The sequence below is a fragment of the Pelodiscus sinensis genome, chromosome 1 (genome assembly GCF_049634645.1).
Source record: "Pelodiscus sinensis isolate JC-2024 chromosome 1, ASM4963464v1, whole genome shotgun sequence".
NCBI lineage: Eukaryota > Metazoa > Chordata > Testudines > Trionychidae > Pelodiscus > Pelodiscus sinensis.
In genome coordinates, this window is record NC_134711.1 from 8,474,244 (window position 1) to 8,501,579 (window position 27,336).

Here is a 27,336-nt window from a genome sequence, read left to right on the forward strand (position 1 = left end):
CAGTAAACAATCATTTGAATTGTCACCAGCAAGACATCTAAGAATTATCTTCTAGCATTATTCAGTCTATAATGACCATAGAAGACTTCATATGTCCTTTGGGGCTAACCCAGACAAAACAGCTGGGGGCTTGTTTTATTTTGGATTAGTAATTCTTGCCCCTTTAGAGTCCAAGCAGCAACAAGGACCCTGTTTCGCCTTTTCGGAGATTTTTATCCCCTTCATTTCAGAGTCCAAACTGATGGGATGAGTACATGTGTCCATCTCTCCTTCTTGGAGGGGGGTGAGGAATGCTATTTATGAGGTCTCTATCCTTTGATTCCTTATTTTCACCAATTTCCTCCACTTCTCCAGTATTAACAGCATTTGCATAGACTCTTCCTGCAATTCATGGAAAGCATCGTGTTCTGTTTTGTATTTTAAATATTCTGCTCCAGAGAAATGCTTTCTGTTATCGGGCTTGTCAACACAGCACCACAAACCATCTTCAGACATGTGAAATGCAGAGCACTCTAACATGTAGCTGTAAAGAACTAGGCAGAGGCAGTCTGGCCTAGCAGTCATGTGTGGGCTGGCATCCTCAAGTCAAAGATGGACACCATGCTCAAGCAAGAGGTGTTTGTGCATGGCTGGGACTTGGGTTAGGGGCGAGACTTGAGATAAAACCCAAATTAAGCTTGCAGTGAAGACAAGTTCACAAAACAGCCAGCGTACAAGAAAAGCCTCCAAAGGGCATGTATGTCTTTGCAGTAGCCTTGTTCTTGTCTCCTCACTTCCTGCATATCGTCCTACCCTTGCTTCTGCAATCAGGCAATCAGGACTAGGGATGTGAACAGGTACACAGTTAACCGGTCACCCACTAACCACCAACCTTCATGGTAACCGGGAGCTCCAGCCCCACTGTGCCCCGCCCCTGGCTGCTGTTTCCAACCCCATGTGGGCTGGGTGTTGGCAGTCACGTGTGGGACTGGTAGTAACCAGGCTGGAGCAACCCGTGGCTGCACCACAAGGTGGTGTCATGCTTGAAATAAAAGGCATTATCAGTCACTCCGAGCACAAACTGCAAAGAAACAGGGAAGCAAAATACACAGATGAACAACGAGCCAGCCACAGGGTGAAGCAAGCTTCAAAACAAGACCGATCTGTGACATTGGCAATAAATGGACAAAACATGAATGTGACCCCCTCCCTGATGTTTGGCTTAAGCTTCCTTCCTTCCTTTTCTCTCCCAGGTGCTTGTTGTTGCCAGCATTTGGAGCAGCTTCTCCTCTCTCCTTGAGTGGGTCACGTCTTGGGTCTTTTCTTGGCACTTGTCGCCTCAACTCAGGGTGACTCCTCACTGTGTCAGGTACAAAGGGGTGCTGTCCCTTGAGGGATGTTAAATTTCGATTAATTGGCTAATCGAATAGTCGATGGAATTTCCATTGACTACTTGATTAGTCAATAAGGGGGGCACTTGCTATCCTGCTGCACCTCTGCCTTTGAAATGTACAAGAGCCACTGCAGGCTCTTGTACATTTCAAAGGATGAGGCGCAGCAGTCGGGACCCCAGGTGAGTGGAGACTGCTTCAGGCCCTGCTCACACCATTTCCACCACTGCGCCTCTGCCTCCCCGCCCTCCCCCCCTCCATCCCCGCAGAGACGGTGCTGGGGGGAACCAGCTTGTAAGTCTATAAATTCGTAACTGGTAGGGAAAAAGTGAATAAGGCAAAGTTATTTACTTGTACCCACAATATAAGAATTAGGGGTCACCATATGACATTAATAAGTAGCAGGTTTAAAACAAACAAAAGGAAGTTTTTCTTCACTCAGCGCACGGTTGGCCTGTGGAACTCCTTGCCAGAGGAGGTTGTGAAGACCAGGACTTTAACAGGGTCCAAGAAAGAACTAGATAAATTCATGGAGGTTAGGTCCATCAATGGATATTAGCCAGGATGGATAGGAATGGTGTCCCTAGCCTCTGTCAGAGGCTGGGAATGGTTACAGGAGAGGGATTACTTGAAGATTCCCTGTTCTGTTCACTCCCTCTGGGGCATCAGGCATTGGCCAGTTTCGGCAGACAGGATACTGAGCTAGATGGACCTTTGGTCTGACTCAGTATGGCCGGTCTTATGTTCTTATGTAATACCCCAATGTAATTTGATACTGTTTCATATAACACATACCTGAGACATGCTCCAGTGCTCATCTGAGTTACTGGGAAGTTTCCAGTTGAGTTCAGTGGGTTTTGGATTAGGCCCAAAATAAGACCACGTGGCAAAGTTACAGAACCATGTCGGAGTAAGGCCAAAACCTACTCTATATAGTTTGAAATAGTGTAACAGGTGTTCCTATGTGTGCTTGTGTTGAAAAATAGATTGAAGAACTTACTAGATGCTGTTTAAAAGAAAACCTGCTGATAGCACAAACAAGGATGGGTTCATGTATTCTATATTGTGAAGACAGGGGTAGATTAACCAGTGGAATAATGGGGCCTGTGCCCAGTTGCCTTGGTCAGTTGGAGGACCCCTGGAAAAATGGGCACCCACCCACCCACCTGGCGTTCCTGCTGGGGAACAGGGTTGAGGTACAGGGGCTTCCAAGTACAGGTGGAAGACGCCCCCACTTGTTCTGATCCATGACCCCACAATCCACCCCTGTACAAAGATATTCTGGGCATAGTTTCTCTCCCTCAGTACTCAAAGAATTCTTCTCAAATGAGTTTGAAGAAGCTACGACATTTAGTATGTCTTCATTTTTCAAGCATCCCTAAGATGAGTTGGGGGATATTATATTACAATAAAATATTATTTTAAAAAACCCAAGAGAAAACAAGGAACAGAATTTATTTTGTTTTTATTCATTCCAGTGACTTAAAAATATGGTTTTGTTCCCTTTTCAAAGACTGAAGCTATTTTCCTCTCATTAGCTGGCCTGAGAAGTCAAAGCTGGAGGCAGGGGCAGATGACTGTTTTGCGGGGCCCCGGGCAGCATAATTCCGCGGGGCCCCCCCTTTGCCACAGCGCATGCGCGGGGCTTTCTGAAGCGCGGGGCCTGGGGCGGCTGCCCCGTTCGCCCTGCCCTATATCCATCCCTGGCTGGAGGCAGACATTGTACATCTTTTTTGGACACCTTTTTCATCCCAGGGAGTTTTTGAGATAATATTGTGCAAGGTATATTTGTGATCCCAATGAGTTTTGCACCACGCATTTATTAAACTGGGTGGAAGCTTGTAACGAATCCACCTTTAGCAAGCACCACCACACCAGTGCAAGACAAATCACACATACCAGTTCAGCTGAACAAGGCTCAAGGTCTTCTCCAAAAACACAGACCTGTCTATTCAAGGACATCTCCCCTTGCTAGCTGTAAAAGTAAGGCCCTTGTCCTTCCTGTGGGCCAGCCACTAACAGATGACATAACACCCATGTGCTTTACATGCACAAAAAGCTTGATTCCCCCCACACTGCTGGTGCAGAATATTGCACAAGGTGAAAAAGGAAGAGTAGGATAAGGAGCACAGGGAATCACTTCTGTATCATTGTGTTGCTGCTGAGATCACCAAGCTACTCCTGCCTCCCAGATCTGCAAACTGAAACCCAGGGCATCTGCCATGGGGCGTAACTAAGGGTGTAGTTTGGTCAGTCTCAAGGAAGTCTGCATCAGAGGGTGAAATGCAGTTTTTCCTTCACAGCACGGCAGCCTCCTCCTGCCCCGCCACTTTTGCTAGTATTCCAATGGATTAGCTATGTGTGTGGGAGAGGGATGGCTCTAGGAATTGATTGCAGAGCACTGGGGGCTTGGAAATGGAGACAGCAGCAAGATTCCCACACATGAGAATCCTAGTGGAAGGGCCCCAGAGTTGCTAGCTTAGCTGCTCAGTGGCTCTTTTAGGTAGCCAGTTTGCCAGTGGGTAGATACAAAAATCAGGATCAAACAACCAACAGGGCCTGGAAAAAAAGGGATGTTTGCAGTACAGGCGACTCTCATATTTACAACCTAATTGGTTCCTGGCGAACCATCGTAAGTTGAGCTGTTGTAAGTCGAACCCTTATTTCCCAGAGGCACAATGATATAAATGGGGGGGGGGGTCCGTTCCTGGCCCGCTTTGCCTCCTGGGAGTTGTAGTCCCCAGCACGCCAGGCCCAGAGACAGCCAGGGGTTGTGCCAAGTGGAGGTGGCTCCACGTGTCCCAGAGCCAGTGCCAAGGACTATGTTGGGTGGAGGCAGCACGGTGCGAGCTGCTCCTAGAGCCAGCTGGGGGCTATGCTGTGTGGAGACAGCACTGTGCAAGCTTGCAAGCTGCTCCCAGAGCTGTCCGGGTGGAGGCGGCTTCACGTGTCCTGGAGCCAGTGGCGTGGTGTGAGTTGTGCCCAGTGCCCGTCAGGGCTGTGGGCAACTGGCTGACTCTGTGGCTCACTGTGCAGGAGCAGGGCTGGAGCAGGGCAGTCGTCTATGCGAGGTGTCCTGAGTCGGGAGGTCGTACATTAGGGGTCACCTGTATTGTCCATTTCAAGGGATCAAAAATCATGGTCTGTCCAGGGCTCAGCAGCACTTCCCCAGGCCCCCACTCAAGCTACATCTACACTGCAACGCTATTTTGGGATAGCGGAGTATCCCAAAATAGCTATTCCGCATCTTCACAGAAAGCCTGGTATGTTCATAGGCTCACTATTCTGACGTTCCTATAAACCTCTTTCTACCAGGAGTAAGGGACGTTTCGGAATCATGCTGTATTCTGAAATAGCATGGAAATAAGATATGCATTTTGCGTAGCTCAAATTGCGTATCTTATTTTGAGTTACGGTGCCATGTAGATACAACCTCACCGCCCTAAGCCTGGGCAGCACTTCCCTGACACTCCTTGTCTTCTGCTGCCCTGGAGGAGCTTCTTGTGTCACTGTGAAAGCAGGTTCCAGGATTTTTGAACCAGTCATATCCTAGGACCTGGAGTCACGCTGGCAAGGCCTGTATGACAATGGGTGAGGCACAGTCCTGGGCTACGCGTAAACTGGCATGATTTTCCGCAAATGCTTTTAACGGAAAAGTTTTCCATTAAAAGCATTTGCGGAAAAGCGCGTCTAGATTGCAACGGACACTTTTCCAAAAAAGCACTTTTTGCGGAAAAGCGTCCGTGCCAATCTAGACGCACTTTTCTGCAAAAAAGCCCCGATCGCCATTTTCACGATGAGGGCTTTTTTGCGCAAAACAAATCTGAGCTGTCTACACTGCCCTTTTGCGCAAAAGCTTTGTGCAAAAGCACTTTTGCCCGAACGGGAGCAGCATAGTATTTTTGCAAGAAGCACTGATTTCAGACAGTAGGAAGTCAGTGTTCTTGCGGAAATTCAAGTGGCCAGTGTAGACAGCTTTTTGCGGAAAAACTTGCCAGTCTAGACACAGCCCTGGGTTACGTCTTCATTGGCACCCTTTTCCGGAAAAGGGATGCTAATGAGACACTCCGGAATTGCAAATTCTGCAGGGATTTAAATATCCCCCGTGGCATTTGCATGAACATGGCTGCTGCTTTTTTCCAGCTCGGGGTTTTGCCGGAGAAAAGCACCAGTCTAGACGCGATAGTGTGGAAAATAAACCCTTTTCCAGAAGATCCCTTATTCCTACTTGAAAGGATGCCAACGTAGACAGCCCTGGTGTTTAATATGTTGAAGGTTTGGGAAGCCTCTTTGTAATTAAACTCCTAGTCACAACTGTACTGTTAATTACTCTGAGCCTATGGTTCCTCTTCTCTCTCCCGCTCATAGATCTTCTCCTGCAGGAACATGATTAGAGAGACAAACTGGGGGACTTAATATCTTTATTGGGACCAACTTCTGGGGGTTTCCCTTCTGCAGGGCAAGCTCAGGGAGCTGACGCTAGGGGTCAGCAGCGGGCCGGTGCCTGTGGCGGCGCTCTCTATGGTCTTGCTACGTCATTGGTGGAACACCGCCCCTGACGTACGACGCTTGCGCAGGACAGCGCTTCGGGTCGCTCCTCCCCGTTTCCCGCGCTGCTTCTGCGGAGCTCTCGCGGCGCTGCGTAGCCGGCAGCTTTCACGTTACGGAGTTTGCGTAGCTCCCCCCTCCCCTCCCCCAATGACCTGTGGTGCGGCGTTTACGCAGTTTGCGTACAAGGTTCGCGCAGCGGAGGAGTTCGGCGGCGCCGGGCGCCACACGGCCGTTCCCTGCCTCTTCAGCGGCGGCTCGCTGGCGGGGTGAGCGGGGCCCGGCGCCCACCGCGGACCAAGCGCCAGGCCGCGGCCGGAGGCCCCAAGCCGGGGGTGGGGGCAGGGCCTGAACTTGACTGGCGGGAACCCTGGGGGCTGGGCCAGCTCGTGGGGGGAGGGGAGCGGAGGTGGGGGGGCAGCCGGGGGGGAGGGGAAGCAGCTCTCGGGGGGGGAGCTGGGGGGGAGCGGAGGTGGGGGGGCAGCCGGGGGGGAGGGGAAGCAGCTCTCGGGGGGGAGCCGGGGGGGGGAGCGGAGTTGGGGGGGCAGCCGGGGGGGAGGGGAAGCAGCTCTCGGGGGGGGGAGCTGGGGGGGAGTGGAGGTGGGGGGGCAGCCGGGGGGGAGGGGAAGCAGCTCTCGGGGGGGAGCCGGGGGGGGGGAGCGGAGTTGGGGGGGCAGCCAGGGGGGAGGGGAAGCAGCTTTCGGGGGGAGCAGCTCGCAGGGGGAGGGGAGCCGGGGGGGAGCGGAGATGGGGGGGCAGCCGGGGGGGAGGGGAAGCAGCTCTCGGGGGGGGGGAGCCGGGGGGGAGCAATGGGGAGGCTGGGCCAGCTCGTGGAGGGGGGGGTTCATGGGGGACTGGGCCAGTTTGGGGGGGGGGGGTTATAGGGTGGCAGGGCCAACTTGTGTGCTGCTGGGGGTAGGATGGGAGGTTCATGGGGGCAGGGCCAGTTTAGGGGCTGCTGGGGATGTGGTGCGAGGCTCATGGGGTCGGGACCATCCTCAGGGCTGCTTGGGATTGATGGCGGGTGAGGGGGGATGACATGGGATACTTCGGGGTTATGGGGTAGTTTAGGAGGGTTGTGGGGTGGCTCCACTCGTGGGTTGTTGGGTAAATGAGGAGGGTTATGGGGGACTGGGCTTTTGATTGTGGGGAGGCACTGGGCCCTGGCAGCTGGGGGATGGGTAGGCTACTTATGAAGCTTAGAAGGGATCCGGGGATGTCAGGCTTGAAGGGCTGCTCTGCCAGCCACTTCCAGGGCCAGGCCTGTTCTGGGGATACTGGGGATGGCTGGATCTATTCAGGTGGGGTGCTTGGCTGCTGTTCTGGCAGTGACAGCTTGTGGTCCAGGGCTGCAGGAGTGGAACTGAATGCCATTGTCACTGTGGATTCAAGCCACAGACTAGGGCAGTGGCACCCAATCTTTTCGAGGACCCAGACCACTTTTCAATCTATTAAAAATTTACGGACCCCTCCCCCCCCCCCAAACAATATATCTGTGCCTGCATGTCCTTCAGCCCATGCTCCTTCCTGAGTGGCGTCCCTGAGCCCACTGGGGAAGCTGTGTGGGTTGTAGGACGTACTGTCTGTGAGGAGTTCCATGCAGACCCCTTACAGTATCGCTGTGAACCCCCCGGGGTCTGCAGACCACAGGTTGGGAACCACTGGGTTAGGGTATTGATTCAGCTCTGTATAATTCATGCACCTTAATGCAAAGCCTTCAGTGACCAAGGCCTTGTGAGCTTTGTTCAGATACTAGTGCCTGTGTCCCTCATCAGAACTGGAATTTGTCACTCTTGCTGTCCCACCACTCGTGTTCTCACTACTGGTGTTACGTGTTGCAGAGCCCGTAGGCAAGGGTCATCGCTGGTTCTGTTTACACATGGACTAATGATCCTGATGGTGGCTTTTGGGGGCTACTGCAGTATAATCAACAATGAGGGGTTCCAGTGGCATCTTAAAGCCTAACGTCTATTTGGGTATAAGCTTTTGTGGGCAAGGGCATATAGGAAGTTATTTATGCCCAAATAAACTGTTAGTCTTTAAGGTGCCACAGGCCTCATTTTGTTTTTGCAGATATAGGCTAATAGCTACCCTTCTGATACTTGCAGTACAATGAGTAACACTAGCCTCAGTGGACAAAACTTCCTTCTATTTTTATGTAGTATTCCCTACTAGGGATGTTAAGGACTAGTTGACTGTCCAATAAGCAAATGCTTTTTGGATAGTTAGTCAACTCATTGATTTCCCCCTCTTCCTGCCTCTATCAGATAGCTGAGGCGGCGTTCAAAGGGGCAGTGCTGCATAGCTGAGCCCAGGATCGGCTGTGCGCTGTATTGTGTGAAGCCTGGGATCAGCTGGGGACTCCCCAGCTGATCCCGGGTTCTCAGGAAATGCTGTGTGGAACCTGCAGTCAGCTAGGGAGTCCCCAGCTGCATGGCATTTCAAATTGGTAGTACAGCATGGAGCCCGGGGTCAGACTCCAGGCTCCATGCTGCACTGCCAATTTGAAAGGCACAAGAGCCCCCCACTGGGGACTCTTGTACATTTCAAAGCTGGCATAGCCTGGAGTCAGCGTGACTTCCCGCTGTCTCCAGGCTGCATGAGGATTTCCGCATTCCTCCTTTGAAATGTAGAAGAGCCCCAGCGGGGGCTCTTGTACATTTCAGAGGAGGAATGCAGAAGTGCCTATCGACAATTCCATCAACTATTCGACTAGTCAATTAATCGTTACTTAACATCCTTATTCTCTACCCCAGTTGACCTGCCTCTGAAATCAGTTTTGTATGTGTAGTGAAATTTGGTACATCATCTTTGATTTACTGTATAACGTCTAGTTTATATATTTCAAAGGGCTTGCTACTTCTAGTGAGCTGTGTAACAATATCACCATGGCTAAGAGTCCCAGTCTGTTTGATCAGATTGCTAGGAGCAATTGATCAGAATTAACATGAAGCTAAGTATGTTGGGTGATAGTCCTGACTATAAATCAATGAAGTTAATATGTTTTTGCTCACATTCTTACTTTGGAGGAGTGATACTATGATCACAATGGTGGTAAGGCTCATCCATGGCACTGCTAGTGTACTGATCCATGCAGTTTTCCCACATGTGGGAAACTTGACTGCATAATTCATGGTAGTGGTGAACTGTGTTCATACTTTCCCCTGACTGTTTTAGAGACTTCAATAGGTATAACATATGTAGATGTAATTAGCTATTTTCTTTTCCAGTACTGCTTTGTACCCTCATTTGATAGTGAATCGTCACATGACATAAATGTGACTTTAATCCCCAATCCTGGATTTCACCCAAGAAAATCCTTGCTTCTATGTCATTAAAGGGTTTCACACAGGCTGCCTGTGTGGATCCAGTTGCAGAATCAAAGTCTTATTAGTGAGAGGCCCATGGCTAGAAATTTGTATTGGTGATAGGTTGAGATATCTTAATACATGCAAGACTTGTGTCTGAATCCTATTCAAAGGTAAATTTTAAAATCTACATATATGCATAATTTTACGGTATTATGATCATTTAGTGCAACAGTTCCCAACCACTGGACCGCAGACTTCTGGCTGATACTGCGGCGGCTCTGGGGGCCGAAGCTGGGGTACACCGCTTTTTCCCCACCTGTTGGGAGAACAGTATTCTGCCCCACCTCTCAGCCAGCCAGCACCAGGGGTGGGGTCTCCTCCTGGCTGCAGAAGAGCGCTTCCCTGCAGGGCCAGAGGGCCGTGTGGAGCGGTTCTGTGCAGCCCCCCTGCCATAAAGAAAAGTGCTCTTCTGTGGTTGGGAGGAGACTTTGCCCCTGCCTGATGGGAGGGAAGATGCTGGGTAGTGTACCCCAACATTGGCCCCCAGAGCTGTCGCCACGCGGGCATCAGTGCAGGGCCAGGTGTGGGGGGGGACAGGCACAGGAGGCTCCATGGGCAGGGCTAGTGTTGGGGTGCTCTGGAGGCTGAGCTATTGGTAGGGGAGGGACAATGGGGGCAGGGCTGGCACTGGGGAGCTGTGGGGATAGGGCTAATATTGGGGGCTGGCATTGGGGGAGGCTCTAGGGGGATTGGTTGCAGTGGTGCTTTGGAAACAGGAGGCTGATACTGGGGGGGCTGGTGGGGGGGCTGGCACTGGGAGGTTTGGGCCCAGGGGACTCTGGGGTCAGTGGGTGGTAGTGGAAGGGTGACGGGCTGTAAAGGCTAGGGCTGGCACCGGGGGCTCTGGAAGCTGGGCTTCTGGTGAACCGGTAATGTTGAATGTGCATTTCTGTCATTTGCATAATAAATAAGCATATAAAATGCATAAAAGTTTTTGAATGGGCCGGTATCAAAAAGGTTGGGAACCACTGATTTAGTGTGACCTGCATGATGACAAGGGAACTCATGCAGTAGTTTCAGTATTAACCCCATAACTTCAGTTTGCTCTGTGGCATACCTTTTAAAGATACAGCTAGTTTTTATAGAAGTTTTCAATGATGGTTAATACAACATGTGACTCCACATTTGTAATATTAGAAAATGTCTAATATCACTTATGGGACATATATGGAAGCGCTGCACAGATTTTTGAATGTCAGCTTGTTTCATTGTCCTATGGCTTTAATGAGAGAGACATGCAAGAACCACTGTTTGGAGAGTAAATAGGGACTAATATGTTGCAGTTTCTTCAGAATTTGCCCTTGTTCTGGAAAGGAAATTTATTCTAGGTCTGTTGATGGTCTCTGATATTTTTTACATTTTTTAAAAAAACTAACACCATGTAATATTTTCTTAATTTTAATAAATATTAGGCATAGTTATTAATTGCACATCACTTTTTTTTTCTTTTTTAGTTTTAAACAGAAGAGGAAAATGTCACTTTATGATGACCTGGGAGTGGAGACCAGTGATTCGAAAACAGAAGGCTGGTCCAAAAATTTTAAATTACTGCAGTCTCAGTTGCAAGTGAAGAAGGCAGCTCTGACTCAAGCCAAGGTACAGACATTGCTGCTTTTGATGGCTCAAGGCTGATGACCATTGGGAATGCTTTTTTATTTCTCTTGCTGTACATTTCTCTCGCTGTACAGTCTTTGGATGCAATGTCAGGCTTTGTCCTTCAGTTGATAGTGGACAGCACTTGAAAAAGGAAGAACAACAAGGTATAAGTTCTCTGAAACCCTTCCTGTAAAGTATACATAATTAGTATATACACAGCATGGCTATGAGAGCTGCTCTCATTTCTTAAATAAATAATGGAGTGAAGGTTTGATGCAGAGTCCAAATTTAACCTCGAAGACATTAAATTGGGCACTTAAGTATTTTTAAAATAAGTGAATAGGCAAGGCAGGTTCAGCCTGTGACGGGAAATTGGAGGTATTCAGTTGTTTGTATTGCTTGGATTTGGTAACTGGTGTTGTTGACCAACTTGCATAATTTCTTTGCTATTGTTTTAAAAGCCTCCTGAGGCTGTGGAGTGATGCCTTTATTTCCAGTCAGGTCAGCAATTGCTGCTGAGAATATTGCCAGTCCTCTTAGGTTGACAGGGAGGCAGGAAAGGTATAAGCTAATTCCTCAAGGGAAAACCAAGGAGTAAGTTTGTATTGTACTGTTTTCTCTCTTAATATATTGCAGCATAACATCATAATTGTCCTACTTCTTTTGTTGATGTTGAATATATTTTTCATGTGCTACAATCACAGACTGCTGCTGTCAAAGTCTCTGCAGTTTCAGGTGCAAAGCAGATCAGTTAAAAGATGGAAAATTATAAGGCCTGTCAAACACAGTTAACTCAAATTAATCACAATTGAAAAACATTAACCAAAATTAATCACAGTTTTAATTGTACCATTAAACAATAATGGAATACCAACTGAAATGTATTAAATATTTTTGGATTTTTTTCCTAAGTTTTCAAATATGTTGATTTCAGTTACAACCTGGAATACAAAGTGTACAGTGTTTTCTTTGTAATATTTTAATATAAATATTTGCACTAAAAATGATAAAATAAATAGTGTGTTTCAATTCAACTCATACAAGTTCTGTAGAACTAGCTCTTCATGGTGACAGTGCAATAACTGCATTCAGAAACAAAACAATGTAAAACTTTAGCACCTGCAAGTCCACTCAGTCCTATGTTCAACCAATTGCTAAGACAAAACAAGTTTGCTTGCATTTATTGGAAACAATGCTACCTGCTTTTTGTCACCTGAAAGTGAGAACTGGTGTTTGCATTAGAGATGTAAGCAGGTAGTCAATTACATAATTAGTGATGTAAGTGTCTACTTGACTACCCAACTAGCCTACACTTATCAGATAGTTGAGTCACTACTCAACTAGTCACTCTCCCCTCCTTTTGCTGCCTCTGTATCAGAGGCACCAAGCTGGGGGAGCAGGAACCAGTGCTGGGGGAGCCAGCTTAAAAGCCATTGCCCTTCCCCCGAGCACTGTCTCTGTGGGGGTGGGCGGGAAGGCAGAGGCACAATAGGGAACCTGCGTGAATGAGGACAAAGCAGTTCCCGCTCATGTGGGGTCCTGACTGCTGCACCTCTCCCTTTGACATGTACATGAGCCCCTCAGCTCTTGTATGTTCAAAGGGAGAGACGCAGCAGTCGGGACCCCAAGAGACAGGGGACTGCTTCGGTCCCCACTTGTGCAGGTTCTTTGCACCTCTTCCTTTGAAATGTACAAGAGCTGCAGGGCTCTTGTATATTTCCAAGGGAGAAGCGCAGCAGTCTGGGCCCTGCGCAGCAGCAGGTGAGGAGCAGGGGATGCTGCTGTGAAGTAGCCTCTGTCCGCAGACAGAGGCTGCTCTGGCAGCAGTCCCTGTCCCTGGGCCCTATGGACGGGGACTGCTGGATCCGGCATGAGCTGGGACTGAGCAATCCAGGCTTAGATCTGGTAAGCTGGTTTACACCGAGTCTGAGATCTACCCCTGCTGCAGCTCTGCAGTTTCAATGTATTAGGAGACAGGTTTATGTTTAAACTGCAGAGCCACAGCAGCTTTAGCTCTGGACTCAGTGCGAGCCAGGACTGAGGAAGCCTTCATTTATCGACTAACTGTGTAGTCGATTAGCCACCTCTTAGCATCTTTAGTTTGTATAACACTCTTGTAGCTGGTGATGCAAAGTATTTGTTATATATATGCTAAACATTCATGCTTCCATCACCACGCTAATGATACTCGTTAAAATAATGCATTAATTAATATTATGACAACTTCTTGGAGGAGAATTGTATGTCTCCTGCTCTGTATTTTATTTGCATTCTTCAATATATTTCATGTTAGCCCTCTTGGAGCAACTTTCATTGCAGTTTTGTCAAATCGTGTAGAAGCTACCAGTGTAAGATTTCTAAAGTTGCCTATAGCACTCAAGGTTTAAAAATCTAGAATAATGGTATGGAGCATGCTTTTAGAAGCTTTTAAAGAGCAAACATTCTGACGTGGAAACTACAGAACTTGAACCACAAGAAAAGAAAATCAGCTTTGTGCTCAGATGATGAAAATGAACATGCATCAGTCTGCACAGCTTTGGATTGTTATTGAGCAGAACCTGTCATCAGCCTTGGACTGATGTCCTTTGGAATAGTGGTTGAAGCATGAAGGAACATCTGACTTGTAAACACCTTGCAACACAGACTATAACAGTGCCATGTGAAAGCCTGTACTCCATTTTCAAGTGACATTGTCAACATAAAGCTGCCAGCTTTATCTCACACACATGTAAACAAACTTGATTGTCTACATAATTGGCTGAACAAGAAGTAGGACTGAGTAGACTTATTGGCTTTAATGTTTTTCATTATTTTTATTTGAGTGCAGTTTTAAAGTGCAAATACTTGTAATAAAAATATAAAATGAGCACTGTTCACTTTGTACTCTTGTAATTGAAATCAATATATATGAAGGTATAGAAAAATTCACCAATGTTTAAATGTGTTCAGTTGTTTAACAGCATTATTAAGTACATAATTTAATATTTTCCGTGCATTAAGTTTTTTTATTGCTTGACAGCCCTAAAAATTATAGTTAAGCTGATTAAAATAGTAAAATCCTTTATTGGAACTAAATCCTGTTGTCAGTTTCCCTTGTGGAAATCAATGCAATTACTCCAGATTTACACTGCTGCTATTAAGAACAGAATTTGGTTCTAAATTTATAATGTGTTTTGTACAAATGAAACCTGCAATAAGGCTACAGCTGACAGAGATGCTCCTTGAAAGCACCCTCTTCTGTGTTGTGTATAGTGTCTCAGCACCAGTCTTAGTCTCTTTCATTGGAAACCCATCCACCTAAACATATAATAACAAGCAGGGGAGGCTTATCGTTGACCAGGCAAAGTCATTTTGCATAGCTAATACTTATAGGAAAATTCAAGAAATTATATATAGAGAGAAGTTTTATTCATGTGCTTGTAAAAGGAAAGTAAAAGATCAGTTTTACATTTGTAGGACTTCAATTTCAAACATTATTCATTTTATTGAATTACCATACATAATAAATTTGAATCAGAAACTCGTGAAGCTTCTATTACTCTTTCTGTAACTAATTTGAATTATTTTGTGATTTGTAACAGTAAAAATTTTCTTAGCACTAAAATGACAGTTGAATAGGTGACTCGATTTTAATTTTAGCAAATATTTTTATGAACTCTAATCATAATAGTCCTTTTTCTAATGAAAAACAAAAATAATTATTTAAACCTTTCAGCCTGCATATTTTGGTGTAAAAAGTAGCGCATTCAGCTAATTTAAGTGGCAAGATTGTTCATGGAAAATTTGGTATCTGTAGGTAATTGCGTAGTCTGACTTTATTTTGCACAAACAAATCCACAAACTCTAAACTCTTCAAACTAAAATAGATTTATTAATCCTGTTTTTATAAGTTCTGTTTTCCTCATGGTGAAAAGCAGCAGGACTTTAATGTAAGAAAAGACCTCTCCTTTGCAGAGATTTTTATTTCAGAAGTGCAGTTGGAGAAATTATTTTTAAATGTGTATTTTCATTTCTAGACTTCGAAAACTTAACACACTTCCAACGTGATTCTGCTCCCATTCAGATTAATGGCAAAACTCCCTTTGAGTGTAGTGTGGGGTAGTATCAAGCCATTTAAGAATACTTGTGATTTATGTAGGATCTGTGTTCCTTTATAAACTCTACAACAGAAAACTAGAAACTCCAACCACAGAGGTGTGTTTTTACCCATGGTGCTGGTTCATAAATAATAGAAGGAATCAAAACATCAAACTCATAACATCAAACTATATTAGAAATGCTGAGAAAGGATTAATATGTTGTTAACATGGAAATGCAGGTGGTATAGTGAGTTTTGCATGGGGCAGAGAGGCCTGAGAAAATATTCATCCATTTTTAAGCTTTCTTGAAATCGGGAAACTCCTAGTTTAGAAATATGAAGAAAATGAATGTATTGTTTTCTCCTGTTCTTTTTTCAATATTTGATTGTTTCAGTCTCAGAGGACAAAACAAACAACAGTCCTTGCTCCAGTGATTGATCTGAAACGAGGTAGCTCTTCTGATGACAGACAGATAGTGGATACACCACCCCATGTAGCTGCTGGGTTAAAGGTAAGATCACAGAGGGCTTGTCTACACAGGGTGGTTAAATACTCCACAGCAGTCATAACTAGCCCATTGAGCACAGTCGATTGGTAGATCTGGAGCCTCTGCCAGTCAGTTTCGATCCTCAAATAGGCTGTCTCTGCCTGCCAGTGCCCATGCTGCTCCTGAAAGCAGTTGGCTAGCTCTGCAGCCCTTGGGAATGGGGGTGAGGCAGCTCCATGCTATCCCCACCTCTGGTACTGTCCAAGCAGCTTCCTTTGGCTGGGAACCATGCAGTGTGGGCAGGACTTGCGGGTGCAGGCAGTGATGCAGTGCCTGGAGGCCCCCTCACCTCAGGGGCCGCACACAGAGATGGGTCTGCACTCAGAAAGATGTTTCCAGGAGTAGCATGGGGCCAGGCAGAGCCAGCTTGCTTGAGCCCTGCTATGCTGCCAACAGGGAGCAGCCTGTGTTGAGTGCCTCTTGGCTATAACCTGCACCCCTGTCCCGTGTCAACCCTGAGCCTGCACCCAAACTCCCTCCCAGAGCCAACACCCATCTCTCCCTCCTGCACCCAACACTAAGCCCCAGCCTGGAGCCCCCTCCTACTCACAGAGTGTTGGGGTGCAGGAGTGAAGGATGCAAATTCTGGGAGAGAGTTTGGTTGCAGAAGAGGGCTCTAGGATAGGGCAAACTCGGTCCCAGAACTTGCAGTTCCCATTCCTCCCCTCCAAAATGCTTCCCCAGCCTGGAGCCCCCTCTTGCACCACTGCTCTCTCCCAAACCCTGCACCTCTTAACCTCTTCTGCATCCCAACCCCCTCCCCCAGCCAGATGAGTGTGAGGGAGAGTGAGCAAGGAGTGTGTGTGGAGTGGGCAGGGCTTTGGGGAAGGGGTGTGTCCTCAGTCTACCCTTAAATTCAAAAAGTGATCTTGGATATAAGTTTGGAAGCTCTACAGCAATGTGATTTCTAAAGTTTGTTGACATATTGCACATCAGTCGGTTCGTGTAAACGCTACTGTGCTCTTTAGCATAGCACTTTTTGAAACAGTACAATAATTAAACTATACTAGGGAACCTTTGTGTGCTTCAGGAGAGCATACATGGGCCAAATAATATGCAACACGTTAGTGCACTTTAGAAATCATAAAGGCCATGCAGACAAGCCCTTAGTGTTCTTAATTGAACTAAAAATTATACATTTGCATATCACCTTTCATCTGAGGAGCTCAGAGCATTTTGTAAGCAATCCTGTAGGGAAAGTAGATTGGAAAAAAAATAAATTGTGACCCTACCTTGCTTGGAAATGATCCTTTATAACAAACAGAAGAAATCTAGTGTTTTAACACTAAGTAAGAAAAACTTTAAAGTGATTGATAATGGGTCCAAGACAAACTTTCCTAATGAAACTTTTTGGAAAGTTACTTGCTGCGAAGCAGATATTTCTTCCAGGTTGAATGAGAGTGGCTGTGGATGTCAGTCCATAATATAGTCCCAGACAGATGGTAGTAACCTGTGAACTTGCATCCAAGCACCTCTCCTAGCTCTGTGTAAGCAGGATGTAGTTTCTGATAGAGAATTTTTGGATATTGATATAACTTTAGCCAAGATTTTTTTGGGCATCTCTTATTTGGAAGGGAGGAGGTGGAATAGTTTTCTTTGTATACAATTTGAGAGGAAAACATTTTAGGGTAAAATCTGGACCCCATTGAAGTCAATGGAAAAACTTCCATTGACTTCAATAGGCCTAGGATTTCACCTTCTGTCTAAGCAGTCTAAAAATACTAATTTTTTTGTTGTTGTTAGTGGTAAGAACAGTAGGTTTATTCGAAGTGCATACCATTTGCTGCTCTCAGCTGACTGATCACATTGATATCTCTCCTTTTTTGGTGTAAGGATCCCGTACCTAGTGGTTTTTCTGCAGGAGATGTGCTGATTCCTTTGGCTGACGAATATGATCCTATGTTTCCCAATGATTATGAGAAAGTAGTAAAGCGCCAGAGAGAGGAACGACAAAGACAGCGTGAGCTGGAGAGACAGAAAGAGATTGAAGAAAGAGAAAAGTAGGACTTTAATTGGGTTCCTGTGATACAGACACTTTTTTATTCATCATTCAGTTAAAATAAGTTAATTGCATATTATTGTTCATGGCTTCTTAAAACATAAGACAATATTCCTCAGTCCAGGTGAAAGCGTTGGTGTCATTAAAATAAGCATTCACTATACAGCTCTTTGGTTCCTATTTGGTATTGTATTGTATAGTAGTAGCTAATTAATTTTATTGGGTAGCTGGCAGATGTTTCTCCTGTTATTTCAATACAGTATTGAAAGCAAGTCCACCTTTAGTAAGATTAATGGATCAAATTCCTCTATGATGTTTGTCCAGTTTGCCATGGTTGTGTTTATTAGCACTTAAAGTGCTTTTTGCTTATTTCCCATACTCCTTACATTTGTATACAGGCATCTAAGATACTGATTTGATTTTGCCCCCCAGTTCTGCCTTGTCCCTTTGTCACCATAATTCCTATTCTGCTTATTAGGAGACGCAAAGACAGGCATGAAGCCAGTGGGTTTTCAAGAAGACCAGATCCAGATTCTGATGAAGATGAAGATTACGAAAGAGAGAGGAGGAAAAGAAGTAAGGGGAGAATCATCTAACTTTATGTCCTTGAGCAAATCAAATACTCTGCAGTCAGATTCTTCCTGTTTTGCTGTAAACTATTCTTCCCTTCTCACCCCTAAAATCCGTTGGACTCGTATAATACATGTATCACTTTTTATTATGGATCAGCTGTTATAGAGTAAGCAACCACATTCTTTTTAGGGGTAAAACAGACACCTTATTTACCTGTGAAACTCCCTTTTGACATTAGGTTTTAGATTCATGCATTAGAGATTTCTGAATTATGTAGATTCCAATGAACAGAGAGGCATGAGCTCATTCTTGTGGTTAGATTTTTAAAAACCTGAGCTTTGACTGCTGTTAATGTGAGCAATCACTGCAGCTGTCATTATTTGAAAGCAATAAAATGTGGCTGTGGGGATGGATATTTCTCTGTTGAGTGAAACTAAGCACCTGCTCTGAATTTCAGTAGCAGATTCGCTGTTGGTAATACAGACCCACTTAGCCCTTCCGTTATGAAACTGAATTATATTTAATAAAATGCCTATGTTCTATAATACATGTTTAGAACTACTTCGGCCATTCATGCTTCCCTAATTGGAAAAGTCCCTTTGTTTTGCACTTTTGTGTTAATGTATTTGTTCTTGAGTACAATATCATTTTTTTTTTTTTTACTTGGCTTGATGAGAAAACAGTCTTCCACTTGAGGGTATGTCTAGACTACATTGGGTTTTTTTTGGGAAAAAAAACCCTGCCCTTTTTTTTCAAAAAAACTTCACTGCATCCACGCTGCAATTGCATTCTTTTGTAATTAAATCGAAAGAATGCAGGGGTTTTTTCAACATTGGTGAACCTCAAATTACGAGGAAGAACACCTTTTTCGAAAGAGCTCTTTTGAAAAAATGCATGTGTGGACGCAGAACAGGGACATTTTTCGAAAGAAGAGGCAATCGAAAGAAGCATAGGTGCCCTGGTGGCCATTCTAGGACTAGCAATCAGGGTTTTCTTTCGAGAGAGCATCCATGCAGTCTGGATATTGATTTTTAAGGCAGTTGTATTGCATATTTTGTTGTGTTCACATCCCTGTGGCACATCAGCTTGGTATGAGATGGTACCCTTTGATATATTAGAAATGTTCTCTTTGCAATGGTTTATTAACTAGCACCACCAAGATTTTTGGAGACAGATACCTTTTCCAGTCCCTTGATACTTGGCATTGGCAGCAAGCCCATGATTTCTTATAGGATGCCTAGAAATGTATGTTTGCACTCTAGTGGCCTCTTTCATTAAAGTGTCTGGAAGAGTTTTCTTATCTCAAATGACAGAACACTTCATCTGCATGAATGTCTTATGTTCCAATCATGTGATTTATTACTTCATTCACAGGCATGGGAGGGGCTGCCATCGCACCACCTACATCTCTTGTTGAGAAGGACAAAGAACGTATGTATACTAAAATATGTGATTTAACATTTATATTTTTTAAGCCTGGCAAAACAGTTTAAGTTCCTGCTTAAACTTTCTGCTCAGCAAGGGACAGTTCCTGCCATTTCTCTGCATAGGCATGAAGGTTCCTGGCTGTCACCGTAGGAGGGACAGGATGCTAGGAGCTTGAACAGAGAATTTGTACCACCTGCATGTTACCACATTGTGCATATTAACCCTCTCTTTCCATAATTCAGTTAATGATAAAGAACATTTAAGTTTGGATTCCCTCTTTCCGGAGAATTTACTGTTGAGACGACTTTTAAGACACAGTGAAGAATTGAGACAAATTAGTAAAGAGCAGATAAGTAGAGCTTATAGAACTCTTATTATCTGTAGAAACAAAAATTCAGTGCAATAGGCCATACAAATATATCCCCAAACACTTCAGACTTTAAACCTAGTTACAGAGAGGATTAATAGTGGAGAGGAGACACATAGTAACTTGTATGAGCCAGGAAAACATAGGACCCGATTCTCATTTATGCTAAAACCACGTTGTCTAATTCTGGCAATATAAAGGACCTTCAAGAGTGTGTAAATATAATATTCCTGTAAAGAGGCCTCAGTTTAAATGAGAGAGAGGCTTATGATGCTGTTAGATGAGATTTGAGAATGGAGGAAAGGAGTGACATAAATAGTTCATCAAATGTATTTTGACTAGCTAATAAATGTTTCATATTCTTTTCAGCTGTAGCATCTTTTCCATTTGAAGAGGAGCCAAGACCTCGAGCACAGTCTGCCAAAGCAGCTATTCCTCCCCCGTTGTATGATGAGCCAGAAAGACCCCGGTCCCCAACAGGGCCGAGTAATTCTTTCCTTGCTAACATGGGGTAAATATCTTTGACAAGTTAGCATTTCATGAGACGTGCCTCGGAGGGGGGAGAGGATGAAAGTTAAAAATGTGTCAGTATGATGAACAACACACTGTCTTTGCATGTATATTATTCACTGTTATAACCTAATCTGAATGCATATATGCCCACCCGGAAGGAAATGAAGCACACAATGGCTTTGTGGGAATTGGGCCTGAGTTAGAGGAGGAATTTTTAAGTGAGTTCTGGAGCACTCTCCAGTATAAATGTTTGTGGCTTGCACCATGTGAAGCTGATGTAGTCTAGTGGTAAGTACATGTGGTTAGTTCAAGACTCTGGGTCTTTTTTCCTGCTTTTGTCAGAGGTATGTTCTGTGTAACCTTGAGCAAATGACTGATATTTTTTCAGAGGCATTGAGCATATCAACTCTATTTGACATTAAGTGCTTGGAGACCTCAACTGAAAGATGTAATATTTTATTTGTGGTAACTAGGGTTACAAATTGGAGGATTAGGCCACAAGAAATCTGATGAGGTTCAACAAGGACAAGTGTAGAGTCCTGCACTTGGGACGGAAGAATCCCAAGCATAGTTACAAGCTGGGGACCAACCAGTTAAGTAGTAGTTCTGCAGAAAGGGACCTGGGGGTTACAGTGGATGAGAAGCTGGATATGAGTCAACAGTGTGCCCTTGTAGCCAAGAAGGCTAATGGCATATTAGGTTGTATTAAGAGGAGCATTTCCAGCAGATCATGAGATGTCATTATTCCCCTTTATTCGGCTTTGGTGAGGCCACATCTGGAGTATTGTGTCTAGTTCTGGGCCCCCCCACTACAAAAAGGATGTGGACGCATTGGAGAGGGTCCAGCAGAGGGCAACCAAAATGATTAGGGGGCTGGAGCATATGACTTATGAGGAGAGGCTGAGGGACTTGGGTCTGTTTAGTCTGCAGAAGCAAAGAGTGAGGGGGGATTTGATAGCAGCCTTCAACTTCCTGAAGGGAGGTTCCAAAGAGGATGGAGAGAGGCTGTTCTCTGTAGTGACAGATGGCAGAACAAGGAGCTGTGGTCTCAAGTTGTGGTGGGAGAGGTCCAGGTTGGATATTAGGAAAATCTATTTCACTAGGAGGGTGGTGAAGCACTGGAATGGGTTACCTAGGGAAGTAGTGGAGTCTCCATCCCTGAAGGTGTTTAAGTCTCAGCTTGACAAAGCCCTGGCTGGGTGGATTTAGTTGGAACTGGTCCTGCCTAGAGCAGGGGGCTGGACTTGATAACCTTCTGAGGTCTCTTCCAGTTCTATGATTCTATTCTATGATTAGTTTTTATGTAACTGCAGTATATTTACAGTATTGCGACCCACATAAGTCACAGCTATAAAAGTGTGGAAGTATTTTATAGAATATTAATAACTCACTTTTATATATTTATGTATTTTGTTTCTCATGCAGTTTTTCTCATACCTTTTTTCCCCACCATCTGAAAAAGGATTTTCCCCAATCTATTGAGTCATACCTCATTATTTTCTCTAGTTAGGATTGTCTAGAGAGCTTTTCTTGAGACAGTAACCTTAATATTATCCAGTTACCCTGCCTTGACTAGACATTGGCAGATATTTGATCTTTGACTTAGTACTCATAGACAATGAAATTACAGAGGTTTAAAGTACTTTGAATGTACTATATTTGTGTTGAACTGTATTGTGTATTAGAGAAATAGCTAAATGGTCATTGATCTTTCATTTCTCTTTATAATCTTTCATTCTATCAAGTGAAAAAAATCTTTGATAAATCAGAAGATTCAGGGGGTAGCTGAGTTAGTCTGGACAGGAAAAAAAAAACAAATTATCTGATAGCACTTCATAGACTAACAAAACATGTAGATGGTACCATGAGCTTTCGTGGGCACAGCCCACTTCTTCAGATGACCGGAGTTTTTTTGATAAATCAGAGAGAGAGATCTTTATACGGAGGTGCAGTGTAAATTTCTGTATTCTTGTAAGGCCTGTCACATTTTAACCCATCTATTTATGATCTGCAGATGAAATGTTTTAAGACATACCTTGTGTTTTGAAAAGGCCTGTACTCATTTGGTTTTGTAGTGAATGGTTGACTGTTTCTTTCGTGGAAAATTAAAGGGAGGTGGAATCAGGACCAGATGAAAGGAAATACCTTTTCATGCAACATGTAATTAAGTATGCCATAATAGGTCATTAAGACAAATAACAAGATTCAGAAAGGGGTTGGACTTCGATGGATATTGAGAATATCTTGAGTGTTAATAGTTCTGCGAAAGAGATATTGAGCTTCAGGACCTAAGGCTAAGTGCTGTACATTTTAGGTGTTCTAAGATCAGATATATATATAAGCTCTTATATTCGATCTGCATGTAATAGTCTAGTTCTTAAAATCTTATTTTATATGTTCTCTGAAATATTATGGCAACACTAAACTAAGACATGGTTGTAAGTTCCTTGGCAGAGCAGCTGTAGATACCATCTGCATGCAACAACTGTATTCCAGGGCAATAACTGGAACTTGCCTATTGTGAGGGCTTATGTTGAGTGTTCTGGGCACTAAGAATGAAATATGTTGATAGTGCTGCTTAAGAAATGAAATGAATGGTTGACAACCAGTCCTTTTTCTCTCAACAGAGGCACCGTAGCTCATAAAATCATGCAGAAGTATGGTTTCAGAGAAGGCCAAGGTCTGGGGAAGCACGAACAAGGGCTAAGCACAGCACTGTCAGTAGAGAAAACAAGCAAGAGAGGTGGCAAAATCATTGTTGGTGATGTAGCAGATAAAGGTAACTCTATTCCATTCTGCCAGAAGTGGGAAGCTGTTTACCTTGACGGTTTCTGGAAAGGGAAACAAGAGTTAAGTTAGGGATCTAGCTCAGTGGCTTTTCTTGTTTGGTTTACCCTATATCTTTGTACACAATGCTAACTAGTTTGGGAACATTGATGACTGGTGACAGTTTTCTTTGTGGACATTGAAGAATTTAAGTGTTAACAGTTGTCCTGGCCCTTCCCACTTTAACATTTTAGCTCTTCATCTTCTTCTCCACCACCATTGCTAGCTCCATCCTGTGCCTTTCTTTGGTACACTCAGGCACCTGCCCTGTTACCATGTGCTCCCTGCACATACAGGTTTCCTTCTCAACATGTACCTTTGATGTGTCCTTCTTTCCGCTGCTGTTTTCCAGCTTAAAGCTCAGGTCAGGAGGGGAGCTGCATGTGAGCATAGCCTGTGCATGGAGGAGAGATGCCAAGGGTGGAGCGAGTTTAGACACAATCCAAATAAGTCATCTTCCAGATTATCACCATCTGGGAATTAAGAGTTTAATGTAATGTGCAGAAGTTACTGCTCATTTGTAAATGCTCTCTGTTTGTTCTGATCTCATTCTCCTTCCCTTCTTTCCTGGCAACACTTTATAGCCATGATTTACATCAGGCATGTCCAAAGTCCGGCCCGCGGGCCAATTGCGGCCCGTGTTCCGGTTTAATACGGCCCCACAGGTAATTTGGCAATATCTATCTTTTATGGCCCCCAACGAATCCATATGTATTGAGATGAATACATTGTAAAATCTCAGTTAATGTCAGTTGGTCTAAATCAGTTATAAATATATTTGGACACAACATGTATACTTGGTGTTATGTTCCTGTTCATATTTTTTGAACTTAAAAGTTGACAGACAACCTTTATTACCAATAATATGTAATGTACTTTACAATGTTCCTGACATATATTTCAGCTTCCTGGATTTTTTTTTCATCTGGCCTTCAGATATGAAAGGCAGAGTGATTTAACACCTGTTTAGATTTGTCATCCATGTGACGAAATGAAAAGTATGCCATTTGCAATAAACTTTGCATAAAATAGTTAATTTGCATTTAATTTTAATGGTTCAAAGAATGTCAGGCAAAATGGTCGGCCCTCACGCATGTTCACTTCATCAAATCTGGCCCTCTTTGAAAAAAGTTTGGACACCCCTGATTTACATCATACTTTCCCAGTGGAAGCCCTGATCTGAAATCTGATGAACCTTAGTAGATCTGGTATCTGTTAAAATTGACTGAGTTTTATTGTCAAATATAACATTACCTGTACAGCCGGTCCCCAAGTTACGAATGGTCGATTTACGACCATTCGTACTTATGACCAGACCTCCCATTAAGCGTTCATAAAGGCGGTCCCCAAGTTATGAACGCGATCTGCACTTATGAACAGTGCGGTCGCACGTAAATGAATGGGGTCTGACTTACAAACACTTCGAGTCACGACCAAGTGTTTGGTCCGTAACTCGTTCATAAGTCGGGGACCGGCTGTATTTCAGCATGGTATTAATGCTGTCATAGTCATCTGAACAGCTTTTTAAACCAGAGCCACTTGTTCCAGTAATTATAACTAGCCATGAAGTGACTTGGTTCAATGCAAGGCAAATACAGTGAGACTGTTTAGTGGTTTGTAACTGAATACAGCTATACAAGTCAATGTAGACCCCAAATGAACATATGTTTTAAATTTTTTTAACATGTACTATCACTTCCTCTCTTTATAGTAGATGCATCCAAGAAAACAGATTCAAATCCATTAACGGAGATACTAAAGTGCCCAACAAAAGTGGTTTTATTGAGGGTGAGTCAGCAGGAAATTTAACTTCACTTCTTGTAACGTATACTGAATGTTTCACTTTTAGTGCTCAAACTCCTTTCTCCTGTTATAAAAGCTCCATGGGATTCAAATGTCTTTTTCCCACATGTGGTACACTGTGGTGTCATTCTTGCGTTGTTGGAAAATGCCTAACATTTGCCATAATACCTGTGATTATTAGTCTTGATGTGTCTAGTTTAGGGTAAGGATGTAAATGCAATTATCTGGCTAATCATATAGTTGATACAATTTGTATTGACTATATGATTAGTCGATAAGTGCCGCTCTGCAGAGCTGCAGCGGGGGTAGCTCCAGGAGCCTACTCGAGCCAGGACTGAGCAGTCCTGGCACGTGCTAGCTCTGGAGCCACCCACACTGCGTCTGTGCATTTAAATGTAGTAAGAGGCGCAGTGATCAGTGTGTGCTGATACTGCTCATCCTGGCTTGCGCTGAATCCAGCAGTCCCTGTTTGCAGTGGACAGCCCTGTCTGCCACAAACAGGGGTTGCTTCATGGCAACAGCCCCTGTCCGCGGAGGGGCCCAGCTCCCCGCTGAGACCTCTGCAGAAAGGGGCTGTTTCGCAGCAGCGTCCCCATCCGACTCTGATGGGGAGGGGCGGACAGGCGGCATCCTGGAGATGGTGCTGGGGGAAATGGCTTTTAATTGGGCTTCTGGTCTCCTCCACCCCCCTTCCCCCGGCTTGTATCTCATAGTGGCAGCAAGGTAGGAGCACCGCAGAGAGCCCTGAGTGAGGTGGGACTGCTTGAGTCCCTGCTTGCCCCATGCTCCCTGCAGCACTTCTGCTTTTGAAATGTACAAGAGCCCCGCAGTGGGACTGAAGCAGTCCCTGCTGTGCCTCTGCTCCCCACCCCCCACAGAGACCGTGCTGGGGGGAACCAGCTTTACCAGTTCACCCCAGCACCGGCTCCTGCTCCCTCCCCTTCCTGCCTCTCTCTGATCAAGGCAGCCAGGGTGGGAGGGAGCAACTAGTGGAGCATTTGCTTATCAGATAGTTGACTAGTCGCTTACATCCCTAGTTTGGGGACTCAAGAGAAGTGGGGGTTTTTTTGTTTTTTGTTTTGTTTGTTTTGTTGTGGTTTCAGAGTACATTGAAAGTACAAGATCTTGATCAATAATTTGTGATAATACAGCTGGTCTGTGCTGTATTAATCAGTTAATATAACTTAGGGCCCTACAAAGGAGGCAGTAACTCAAGGATAATACATTAGTGCCAGGAAATTGTCTAGCACCATATAATGCTAGAATGGGTGGCTCATGATTTGGTGAACTGACACTTATAACTCATTCATAGGTTCAATATAATACTTCCCATGGGGGCAGGATGCTCCCTTTGTTTAGCATCCATTTTTGAGTTGGTTTTCCTCCTTGCAGAACATGGTAGGTGCTGGAGAAGTTGATGAAGATCTAGAAGGTGAAACCAAGGAAGAATGTGAAAAATATGGCAAGGTTGGGAAATGTGTCATCTTTGAGGTAGGTCTTAATTTACCTTTTTCTCTGCCACATCTATAAATGCTTAACTTTTCAGGTCAGGAAGTAGGCAAAATCTCTGAGCTGGGAGTTCTTAGGATTGCTTTGGTTCCTGCGGCGATAGCCACGCCTTGTACATTAAGTTGTTATAAAATTTAGTGTTTTAGCACCTTGTGGCTGTAAAACTGTTCCAGCCTTTCCCCATAGATAAGTAGGACTCAGCTTGGTAGACATCTTGATGGGACCACGCCTGGTTGCTGTATGTTTTTAATCCTATCTGCTTTTACTATAAAGCAGTATTTTGACCATTCTGATCAATTGTCTATATCAGATTCCTGGTGCCCCTGATGATGAAGCTGTGAGAATTTTTTTAGAGTTTGAGAGAGTCGAATCAGCAATTAAAGGTGAGAGATTGCACTATAATTTCCTGTTTAAAAAAACAACTTTGGAAATTATCATCTTTTTTTAACAGACTGTGTTTAGCTTGAGAACCTAACTCAGTGTTTAATAACCTGTTTTTGGCTTGAATTCCAGCTGTGGTGGATCTGAATGGAAGGTACTTTGGTGGACGAGTGGTGAAGGCTTGTTTCTACAACCTGGATAAGTTCAGAGTACTGGATCTGGCAGAGCTAGTCTGATTTAAGGACCTAGCTCAAGTTGACACCATGCCCATGATTGTGTTTTTCAGCTGTAGGCTAGGAGTAGAGAGGATACTGAGACATTCCTAGCAAACTGGAAACAAGCCCCCTTGAATGGATTTTTCACATTCATTGTGTCTGTTTATTTTGTGTGTTGTTTTTTTTAATTATAAAGCCTTTGAAAGATTCA

The 27,336-nt window shown here is 44.5% G+C and overlaps 1 protein-coding gene across 3 annotated transcripts; it reads left to right on the forward strand.

Annotated features, from left to right (window-relative positions):
• Nucleotides 1–5,978: 5,978 nt before the first annotated feature.
• On the forward strand, nucleotides 5,979–27,336 carry RBM17 (RNA binding motif protein 17). Of its 3 annotated transcripts, none has more exons than XM_075925957.1 (12): nucleotides 5,979–6,187; nucleotides 10,744–10,885; nucleotides 15,359–15,475; nucleotides 17,345–17,511; nucleotides 17,989–18,086; nucleotides 19,458–19,514; nucleotides 20,248–20,389; nucleotides 23,019–23,170; nucleotides 24,932–25,005; nucleotides 26,413–26,511; nucleotides 26,840–26,912; nucleotides 27,043–27,336. In XM_075925957.1, exons 1-12 carry the CDS (start codon nucleotides 6,069–6,071, stop codon nucleotides 27,144–27,146), a joined length of 1,344 nt encoding a protein of 447 aa, XP_075782072.1. In that variant the 5' UTR covers nucleotides 5,979–6,068; the 3' UTR covers nucleotides 27,147–27,336. The 3 variants fall into 3 exon arrangements, with proteins under 3 accessions (XP_075782072.1, XP_075782080.1, XP_075782063.1); XM_075925965.1 differs by having other exon boundaries at nucleotides 5,981–6,253; nucleotides 24,929–25,005; XM_075925948.1 differs by having other exon boundaries at nucleotides 5,982–6,187; nucleotides 24,929–25,005.

What these genes read in the sequence shown, in the direction of transcription:
- RBM17 (XM_075925948.1), top strand. Translation starts at nt 6,069, where the DNA reads ATGACCTGTGGTGCGGCGTTTACGCAGTTTGCGTACAAGGTTCGCGCA. An exon ending in AAGAGAGAGGAGGAAAAGAA is followed by an intron (nt 18,087 to 19,457) that starts GTAAGGGGAGAA and finishes CTTCATTCACAG; the next exon opens with GCATGGGAGGGGCTGCCATC. An exon ending in AGTCGAATCAGCAATTAAAG is followed by an intron (nt 26,913 to 27,042) that starts GTGAGAGATTGC and finishes CTTGAATTCCAG; the next exon opens with CTGTGGTGGATCTGAATGGA.